The sequence below is a fragment of the Patiria miniata genome, unplaced genomic scaffold (genome assembly GCF_015706575.1).
Source record: "Patiria miniata isolate m_02_andy unplaced genomic scaffold, ASM1570657v1 HiC_scaffold_3, whole genome shotgun sequence".
Taxonomy (NCBI): Eukaryota; Metazoa; Echinodermata; class Asteroidea; order Valvatida; family Asterinidae; genus Patiria; species Patiria miniata.
The window spans coordinates 37,570,366-37,581,124 of NW_024037069.1; the positions used below are offsets into that span (position 1 = coordinate 37,570,366).

Sequence of the window (10,759 nt, forward strand, 5' to 3'; positions counted from 1 at the left end):
AAGTGCCTCGCTTTGAAAATGGCGTCGCATGGGATAGGTCTATCGACACGAGAAGCTTTCAACTTTTATTTTGGAAGAGTTTATAGACACTTTTCCAAAAGAGAATCAAAACAATGACAAATCTTTGGTCAATATTTCAAATCGGACCTCTGAAGTACATGTTTTCTTCTCTCTAAATCTATATATAGAACACTATACCATATTCTGCTACAATTACCGTTACTATTCAGCAGTGCCAGATGGAATTGCTTAACTTGCAAAGAAAATATAGAAACTTAAATTACAAACACTTTACCTGTAAGCATATTATTCAGCCCATACTGAACTTGAAAACATTCATGTTGCGAAAACCTTGATAGTGTACAACATTTTTATGTAATCTTGACATACCCTGCTATTGGTTGAGCATGGAGGATCTATATATACATCCACTGCATATAAAATACATATCTTTCCCAGCAAACACATAATGCTGTGATAACATTTTTGTAAAGTCGTAACGATGTTATATCTAAAACATTAAAAAAATATTTTAATGACTTTATAGAAATATCATGACATAAACAAAAACATTTTAGTAACGTGATTTAAATGCGTCAAATTTGACATTTTATCAGGTATGTTAAAGCGATATAATCAAAACGTTATTACCAAATGTTTTAAACAGGATTTATGGAGAAAATATCATGATATATACAAAACAAATTTAAAAACGTGATTTAAATGCCTCAAATTTGACGTTTTATCAGCGGGTATGTTGAAACGATATTTTCTCAACGTTATTACCAAATATTTTAATCAAGATTTATGGGTGCATGGAATATCATGATATATACAAAAACATTTTAATAACGTGATTGAGATGGCTCAAATTTGACGTTTAATCAAATTTGTTAAAGCGATATTATCAAAACGTTATTACTAAAATGTTTTAAACAAGATTTATGGATGCAATATCAATATATAATTGATAACGTGATTTGAATGGCTCAAATTTGACGTTTATCAAATATGTTATTGGCGATTGTAATTATTATCTAAACATTCAAAAAGTTCCCTTTTTACAAATTGCAAACAGTGAGTTAATTGTGAAAAGAACATTCGTGAAAGAAAATTGGGCCTACATGTGCTGGGGATTCGGGAGATTCACAGTGCAGTGCGCCACCGAGCTAGAGTTTGCCATGGAGAGTCCATACTTCATGTTTACGGTCGACAAAACATGGCCCATTTGAACGAGTGTCAGTAGACAACTTGAGCTATTTTGTTATAGATTTGGGCATAGCGTTCTGCCGCCTTACAAAAAAAAACTCACCGTACTGATAAAAAGCAAATAACGGGGTAAACAGATACTCTAATCATACGCTTACGAAAATACTGACCGCAAAAACGAACAATTTCAAATGTCCCGCGCTGCGAATTTGTCGACTATCTCCCATGCACAATGCGCTGGGAAAAATGAACTCTCCGTGGCAAACTCTTGGTGGCGCACTGCATTGTGAATCGCCCGAATTGATTGGATAGAAATTCTTTACCACTTATTTTTCATATTCTTTCAGAAATTAATTTAAGCTTAATAAAAAAACAGACGTACATCAGTTTTCTTTGATTGACCTCTGCCACATTATAACCAATTCTGTACCGTTTCTTCACAATATTTGAGGCTGTTGCGAAAATCCCAAGAAAACATTCACTTTGATTATCAATATCTTCATCCCGAAATCTTTAAAGTCAGGGATTTATTTTAACGTTGTCGTGAGTATTGCCACAAAGTTGCAAGGGTTGGAACATGTATACTCACTTAACTATGCTATTGTACTGTAACCAATGTATACAATCTAATTTACGAGTGATCCGTGGAATGTTTAACTGGGACATCCTTAGTAAGCAGGAAAAGTTGGTCTTCTTTCTGTAGAAAAAAACGACAAGAATCAAAAATGGTAAAGATGGTCCAAATTTATAATTAATTTATATAGTATGGCTAGAAAGTTTGCAGAATAGTCTGCAGTGGAATATGAGTCATGACACCTAACATATTGTTTGCACATTATATCACGAAAGTAGGCCGACGTGGAACAAGCTGCGCCAAGCTACTGCACATGTGGTGTAGGATTCTACAAGTCACGTCACATACATGAATACGCAAGTCTCGTAGACCTTGTCCCATACCGGTCCGCACAGTCAGCGAGACAGGCAGGAGCGCCAATCGCTTCTCAAAAGTGGGGGACATACCTTGATCAGAACTAATGCGAGCGCGAAGCCCTAAGGCGTGCTGCTAAGTGCCCCCAAAACAATTTATTCTAGGCACTGGTGCCGTTGCAATCTGAGGCAATTTTGACCACTTTAACCAATATTTTCTAAGCATATAAGATAATAATTTAAACATTATTTTCAAGGTTGAAGTCATTGAATCAGCTATTGTATTCTGAGCTAAAGGCATGGGTTTCGGAGCCTAATAAATGTATAATGCACCGTCTGTATTAGCTTCATTTCAAGTCTTCCATCTATAAATGTAAGCCCCACGAACCCCGAACACGGCCGTAACTGAAGCCACTCAGTCACTGGGACAGGTAACCAGTCTCAGTCACTGAGTGACAGTGAGTATGCAGTCATTGAGTCAGTCAATAAGGTATTAGGAAAAAAATACAATTAAAAGTGTCAAAGTACGAAAACACAAGGGCTCAGTGCACCATTCGATATGCCTTGTTTCGTGTCTAAAGACTGTAAACCTCACGAATACATGTGTCATCAAGTCACTCCAAACACGGTGTAACTGAAGCCACTCGTGTGTTGTACACATCGTAAATATCCTACCTGCTGCAGTTTTTCTCGGAGTTCCTCCAGTTCATTAATATTGTCCCTCTCTGAAGCCTGTCGAGCTTTCGACGCGGAGGACTCACCATAGCCCATGGAATTCATCATGCTCAAACTGATGTTCTTCTCTTCAACTGAGATGAGGAGGTACACCTGGTGAATACACATTTAAGTTTTCAATGCCATAACAATACGTCTTAAGAGTGACTGGTACGAAAATAAACGACAAAATTCTTTAACTACACGTCCTGCCTACATGCAGCACTTATGTGTTCATACTTGTCGATTACATCCCACGTGTGCTTGGGCGTGACAAGCGGGCAACACGTGGAGAGGTACCGGTACACCCGTTTAAATGGAATAATGCACAGGTTACCAAAAGAAGCGCCTTCACAGCCTCAATAAGCCTATGTACTGATGACGTCACACTTTGTTTACGCGTGTGCTTTCCCATTGTGCTCGCTGGACCGTGGACCACTGGCTCCATAGGAAAGTGCATGTTAACGAGTGTGACGTCATTAGTACAAAGGCTTATTGTTTGATAATATTATTATCTGGTGGCGGGCCTTCCTGGTCACTGTTAATTGTATTTTAAAGCGATCCCTTTAGAAAAACAATCCTAGCCAAACCAACGCAAGGGTGTGGTTCCCGGCCGGAGTCAAGTGAGAACTTAAATCCTCCAGGTGGCATGGGGTGATACTTCTGTCTAAGTTGATTTCAATAGCTTGATTGACTTGGACTAACTTGTGCCGACTTGTGAGGTATTGCCAGGACCCCTTATGACATGTACCTTTTATCAACAACAGTTCGAGTTCAGTGCTGCACCGTAGGATTGATTCAAATAGCTTACTTAATAAAGTCTGTTGAGTTTGAGGTTGCAAGCCTTACCTTTGGAATGAAATTCAAGCACAGCACTGCAGTGTTGACGATCACTATGGCAACCCCGGGAACCAAAAACGTCATATTGACGTCATCACCCAGGATGGTCATGGTTGGGACAACTAGGGCAATGGTCAAGGCGACGACGTACACTGATGCTGCGATGTATTTACCTGTCATCAAAACACAAGCATTTACATGAACTCTAAAATCTTTACCTACGAAAAAGATTCTTCGCCCGAGGTACGTGAAAAGTATTATTCGTCGGGAGATTGAATTACTTTCGCAAAAACAAAATCTTGTCATAAAAAACACACAAAATCGCTGACTATATGAACAGGATCGGAAAGTTAAAATTAAAAAAGAACCCGGAGATCAATATTTTCATCATGATGCATTACTGTCATTAAGTCGTGTCACGGCGATGTTTCTTGTCTCCCAGGCCAAGAAAAGGCCAAAGGTCAAGAGAACTCCCTTCACGCCGTAGAGGGCGATGGTGAAGTACTGGGCATGCTCACTACTGCAAAACCTGATCACTGGGACGTCATAGATCTCCTTCTGTGGCTCTGTCGTGTCAAGCTGTAAAATGTTTAAACATAAGAAATTATACAATTTTAATTGAGGCCCAACGATGGAAGGGGTGATTATTTTGTTTCACAAAACTTAATTTCCTCTAAGTCACGCTGATGGCAATGTTCGGCATCATTCTTTGCTAGGGATATCACGATGAAAGACAAGGTCACTTTTTGTCAAAGCATGTAGAACATTAAACTACATTGTTGACGGCGGTTTCATGAGCACCTACCCGAGGCTCAAGATCTCGACTGGTAACAGTCGTTGTATCCAGGGCAATCCACCCGGCAAAAATGACGCAATCTACGAAGACAGCCGTCAACACTACGCATATAAGCTTCCAATCCGGTAGGTCCTGAATATCAATAATTACAAATAAATTTGTCAAGCAGTTATACACTTTTTTTTGGAGTCAGGAAGATCTGGTTTTATGTTTCATTTATTTGAAAGAAAGAAAATACGCAGTGTGTGGCTTTGAAACTCATTTTGTTTATCATGACGCACTTGCCTTCAATTTCATATCTCATATCAAGATTAAACGAAGATAAAGCATATCTGCTGCCACCAAGAGTTTTGCAAGTGCCCTTAGACAAGCTTCTAAGTTTACCAAGCCGCGGCTTCGTTTCTGACATCGGCCTTATATCGCAAAGCAGATGGAAAGAAGCCTGTTACCTTCGAACTAAATGAATCTATATAGAGAGTGCTCATATTTTTTTGTTTCGTTGATTATCAGCTGCAGATAACGGATTCATACTGTAACAGAGTCTCAAGAGAAGAATATCGACTCCTTGAGCTTGAATCCAAACCAAAGAGGAAACCGAGGTTTCGTAAACCATATTGACTGCTTTCGGTTCTCTGTATTTTTAAAAGGTCGGTTATAGCTTACACTTGCCGATGCAGCCTTCAAAGAAACTTGTGATAGAAACGCAGACTCAGCGTTGTTAAAATCTATCACATATATCTTTGTGCACAAACAAAAAAATCTCCTAATACCCCAATTCTGAAACCTGCACAAACCAATCCTTTTCAAATACTAATCTCGACCAAGGCAGGATCACCTTCAGCAATTTTCAACAACAATAGTGTCCACTGTCTCCCTGATGCATGTGATGTCAAACAATTTACTAGAAAGTGTCTCTCTGAGCTGAGGTACGTACCCGGTACATAGTCTGAGTATCACCCGTTATCCACGGAGCCAAGTCTCCTGTATAACGTCTGATGTGTCTAAGCATGCGGATTTATGCGATCTTGCGCCTCGGCCAATCGGATGCGGAGTCGACTTTATTAAATCGTGACAACAACAGCCGGGCGCGTGTCGCGTAACACAATACAGAGCGCGTGACCACAGCTTTTGTTGCTGTGTCTAGGTTTTTTTTTTAATCCATGTCCATAGCGCGAGAACGGTTAATGACCGGAGACCCGATATAAAAAGAGAATGACCAAAGACCCGATATAAAAAGCGCCCACTGATTAGTTAAAATCTAGAGGTCAAGATGCGATTGTCTTGCATTTAATCAGCGAATCTGCTCAATTGTTAAACATAGATTACCCGATATCCAGCCGGTTTGGAAGAATTTAACCTTGCCTGCTATTTCACACAGCGTGTGTAATAAGAACACTTCAATCAAATTATAAAATCGCCTTCGGTTCCCCAGTACGGAATTCCATCAAGCGAAGGACGAAACGATCGAGTTTTTATGTTAAATGTTTCTTGGCATTTTAACCTGCAAGATTGCATTTATGTGACTCCAAATGCACATCCTTTCACTGAACGATGACATCACCTACTTTCCCATATTTGAAGCGTGATAAAATGTCAATTGATTTACGCTTGTCAGGGCCCTCAATGATTGAGGGCCGTGACAAGCGTAAATTCAATTGACATTGTATGAAGTAGGGTAGAACATGTTGTTTGTGCATGTTTTTCATTTGAAGCAACAAATGTGCTCAAAATCTCAGTAAAGACGTGTTCTTAACTAAAATGTAGCTCAGTTGGTGCTGTAGGGCCTATTCTCCGTAGGATCCGATTTCAATTAAAACAATTGCCGTGTCATGTTTTGAATTGCGCCCGAAACATCCGGGGCACGATCTCATTCAACTGATTGCAGCTACGCACTAATGTCACGTAGGTCATGGGCCAACATCTGTATCAGGTATAGAAGTTGAGGTTCGTCTTAACTTTCTGGTGTCAACTTGCAGTAAGGTCAAGAGTACTAATTCGATAGTGCTGAATCTGAATCTGGTTGTTCACATTGGCCCAAATTGCACATTAACCTCATGACGACAGTTTTTCTCATAATTTTGCCCATTTTTGGTCAAAAATAGTATTTTTGCCATAACTTCTTTGTTTTATGTTTAAATGCTTTCAAAATTGACAGAACAGATAAATAGCAATTCGGCATGAATAATATGTCATTATTGATACATTATTTATAAATTCCGATATTAAAAACAAATTCTTCTTTTTTATTCTATTGTTGTAATAATATTACGTGATATTACTATTTTTCCTTGGTTGGCTAACATCGTCTTCTGAATAATTATTGAATGCATTACTGAAAAATAACTGCGATGACAGAATAGAATGAACAATACGTTGATTGTAGTGGTCAAAGTCGCTCCATAACACGAGGTAATCTTTTATGTAAATATTACTCACAATCTGTTGGAATTTCTTCACTGCACGGCTGAATATAGCGTGTATGCGGTAGGTCTTCATGAAAATAGAACCGAAAGCAAACGAAAGCCCGAGGGAGATAAGCATCCTCTCCAGCTGAAATAAACAAGAATACAAATCCCCGACGAGGGTTTTCAAAACACGTAAAAATATCAACGTGCTTTTCAGGATGGAATAATGCCTAAAAACAATACCTAAAACATATGCAAGGTCGTTTTTAAAAGCTTCCGGTCAATTCCCTGTTTAATCCTGAAAAACAAAGGTGGATTGCTTGATATTCCAAGTGTTTTTATCACTTTGAAAGGATTGAGATTAAAATTGAACTTACAAAATAAGCCAAATAAAAGGCGGTACACACCGTATATATTCCTTTTGCTACAGAGTATCACGTTCATAGCTTTTTCGAAACATTTTGTCAACTGTGGACGATCCTCTTAAAAAAAAAAGACGAAGGGCGTATTGACTGTTCATGGGCAAGAACTTCAAATGTATACAAGCGTTATCAAAATGGCGCTCAATTTTTGCAAACAAAGATTGTTCACTGTAAAACCTAGTGTTTAACTTTTAAACATTTAACATTTTTATAATAACATTCATTGTTCGGAGATCCATAATCATAAAACAAATAATTAAGCAACCTGTTTAAACATCTTGTTTAACTGATAAGCGTTTCTAAACAGCTAAGTTCACGAAGCGTTTATGTAAACAAGGGTTTAGAAATTGTTATCCTGCAAGTAACATTTCAGTTGAAAGCACAAATCGGCAGTTCCCAAATTTGATACTGCAGTAGCCGAGCGCTCGCGCGGGGGTATCGCTGCGTTGCATAATTAGCGAAGATGCTTGATCACCGCACGTTACAACCGTTGCGCGAGCACGCGCGACTGACTATAAGCCATCTCTCGATCGCTGATTGGTTCCCTGGGATAGCCTTGGGAGAAGAGAAAGAAAAAAAGTTAAACCGGCCTAGAAATGGCCAAGACGTTAGTGCGAGTATGCACGGTGGTCTAATTGCTGTGCCATAGAGGGCTTACTATACTCTCAAATGCATGCTGGTGTGCAAATGCATGCTGGTGTGCGCGTTCAGCGTTGCGCGTAGCGCGTATTGTTCCAAAGAGCCAGCGCTACAACGTTGGGTACAAACATTTCCTGAAGGGATGGTTTGGAAGAGAGAAATACATTTTCCTCCAGTTTTGTATTGAAATAAAAGTTCAAATATATCAAATGATAAAGATTATTATGTTAGTTATATACAACAAATATTGAGTGGCTTTAACTTGTGAAATGGGAGAAATATTATCTCTCGGTAAAATCTGGACTTTTCCAGTTCACTCGGCTTCGCCTCGTGAAATGGAAAAGCCCAGATTTTACCTTGCGATAATATTCCTCCCATTCCACGCCGAGCCACTCAATATTGTACCAGGCATACGCACGAAGGTGCTTCGTGCACTTGATTTCTCTTTGACCAATAATTACGACTGTTTGCCCAATTACACGCGCGCATCAAATTAAGCACGCGTGCGGCATGCGCGTAAGCACACTCACGTGACACTTGACGATGATAGCCGTATCAGACAGGTCTTTCTTGTCCCAACCTGTAGCGAAGACGGAGGCGTAAAGAAACAGACAACCAACCAGAGTCAGGTTACCCAGGAGAGGACTCGACATCTTGATGGCTCTGGATCGTGGAAAGTTAACAATGCTAATTACTGATATGTGCTTGTGAGAAGTTTATATATCAGCATATGATTTTACAATATCTATTTTTAGGACGGATAGTAAAGTTTATATTTCTACAGTCGCCAGTTTCGTTTCCAGTGCCACCTCAAACACCTTGAGATTCTGTGGAAACTTTTTTAGCTTTTTGGTATTTGTTCGGATTTAGGGACGGTAAAAATAGGCAACGTGGTGTTTGAAGAATTAAGACGCTTGACTTGGTGTCTCCGGCTTAATATCAATTTCGTGCTTCCTTCAGGAGCATTTTATCCTAAAATACGAAGCCAACAACTAGAGTATCTTCATTTTCTTTGACATTAGCTACTTCTAAAATGACAAAAGCGTCGTCGTTAAAGCCAAAACCGGCGATAATTTTAAAGAATCGACAAAACTGAATCATATGTGAAGTTGTACCTCCTGTGTTTGTATCTGATGTTAAGGAAGAGGAACACTAACGCCAGGACGGCACCGAGCGAGGATAGGGAGAAGAGAATCGCCCGTGCGGTGGATGAGACCTCCAGGACCAGGGACCTCCTTGTAACGCCATCCACCGGAACATGGTCACCTGAGTAAAGGTTACAAGTCATAAAATCGGCTCGTAGGCAATTTGATTAGAAAGATCGAGTATAGTAAATCAACTTTAACTGTAAGTTTGGTATTTGCTTCCGCTTACTGAGAGTTCGTTGCGTTTGAGGATAATTTCAAAACAGCTCCGAAACCAAGGAAGTATGTGTCAAATGTCCAGCTTTTGCTTTTCATACGCTTTAAAGATACAGTCCATCATTAATTTTGCAACCATCCAAAAAGTAGCTGACGTAACTATTGTTGAAAAACATACTTGGTTTAAAGATGGTAATGGAACTAAAATCCCTGTGAAATTATTCTTTCTGGCAAGCTGTCATTTTGAAGAAATCAATGAAAGAAGTCTACAGACGCATCGTTGTAATGTCCGTTAGAAATTGGTTTGTTTTAGCAAGCGTTGACACAACGCACAAGCGCGCAGTTGCTGTAATTCGTCGGTTCAGTGCGCGACATCGCGTAACTGCAATCGGCTCAGTGAGAACGCGTCGATGTCTCGGACGCTGAATTCATTAATATATAAATGCATTACAAATGATGGACTCTGGCTTTAAGGACTTTCAATTATACCTGGCCACTGGATACTCGTGGTTTCAGAATTGACCAGGACAGCCTCCTGAATCTTGTAGTGCATCACGTTCTTCAAATTTGTGCCTTAGAGAGGAAATATAAAGAAAATTCATACTTCACAATGTTCTTAGTTGGTCAGTACGCCAACTAATTATTGAAAGAATTTGCACTCATTTAGGGTTCAACGGTTGTTTTATGCGTGCATTTTTAGTTTTTATATAGTCCCATATAAGACATGACTCTTGATTTGGCCTAACATGCAAGTTACATATAAAACAACGTTATTGTGATATTCAAGTAATATTTATTTTTAATCGTGAACTTCAATTGAAGTCCGAATTCAATTTACAGGGGGTAAAAGTGACATTGCAATGCTTTCACCTTGGGCCTGATCAATGTAGATCGTCTGCGCTATACGCTGGCCATCCTCAATGCGAACACGACCCTACCAAGAAATCAGAGGGATAGTTATCGCACTGTATATTTGTGTCTCTCTACAGAGCATGCACGCACATGAACAAAGTACCTAGATTTAACCCAACAAAAAGTCTCTCTCACCATATTCACAACATGACCCGATAAGGCCTAATGTCGCAAACGGCTGTGGGGACATCACTGCTTTTATTCATACAGATACTTTCAATGGTAAACTATTGCCTGAAAAGTATGATCTTCTTGGGCTACTTCCATTCCATGAACCCACCGCTATCGCTAAAGTTAATCAACGCAAAACCCCTTTTTGGTCTCCGGTACACTTCATGCGGCCAAGCCGTATGTCATGCCTTGTTTCATTTACACCTAAATGATGACCTTTTTGCAAGTGTCTTGAAACTGCACTATAGTGTATTCGAATTTGATTATGCATACTAAAAGCTTCAACTGCTTTCAAGTGGTAAAGAAAGAGCATTCTCTGATCTTGGTTCTCATAATTATATTACTCATTATTATATCACTGAT

At 39.4% G+C, this 10,759-nt stretch overlaps 1 protein-coding gene across 1 annotated transcript; it reads right to left on the reverse strand.

Annotated features, from left to right (window-relative positions):
- Positions 1-1,251: 1,251 nt before the first annotated feature.
- Positions 1,252-9,207, reverse strand: LOC119737358 (gamma-aminobutyric acid type B receptor subunit 2-like). Its single transcript, XM_038211655.1, has 8 exons — positions 9,068-9,207; positions 8,483-8,615; positions 6,923-7,036; positions 4,496-4,618; positions 4,092-4,269; positions 3,700-3,863; positions 2,812-2,964; positions 1,252-1,906 (listed from the first exon to the last, which is right to left on the reverse strand). Exons 2-8 carry the CDS (start codon positions 8,603-8,605, stop codon positions 1,841-1,843), a joined length of 921 nt encoding a protein of 306 aa, XP_038067583.1. The 5' UTR covers positions 8,606-8,615; positions 9,068-9,207; the 3' UTR covers positions 1,252-1,840.
- Positions 9,208-10,759: the final 1,552 nt, after the last annotated feature.

Bases quoted from the DNA above. Each gene is read 5' to 3' on its own strand.
- LOC119737358 (XM_038211655.1), bottom strand. From the start codon at position 8,605: ATGTCGAGTCCTCTCCTGGGTAACCTGACTCTGGTTGGTTGTCTGTTT. The intron at 4,619-6,922 runs GTGAGTAATATT...ATTGATATTCAG, and splicing joins TGAAGAAATTCCAACAGATT to GACCTACCGGATTGGAAGCT. The intron at 4,270-4,495 runs GTAGGTGCTCAT...AACATTTTACAG, and splicing joins GTCGAGATCTTGAGCCTCGG to CTTGACACGACAGAGCCACA.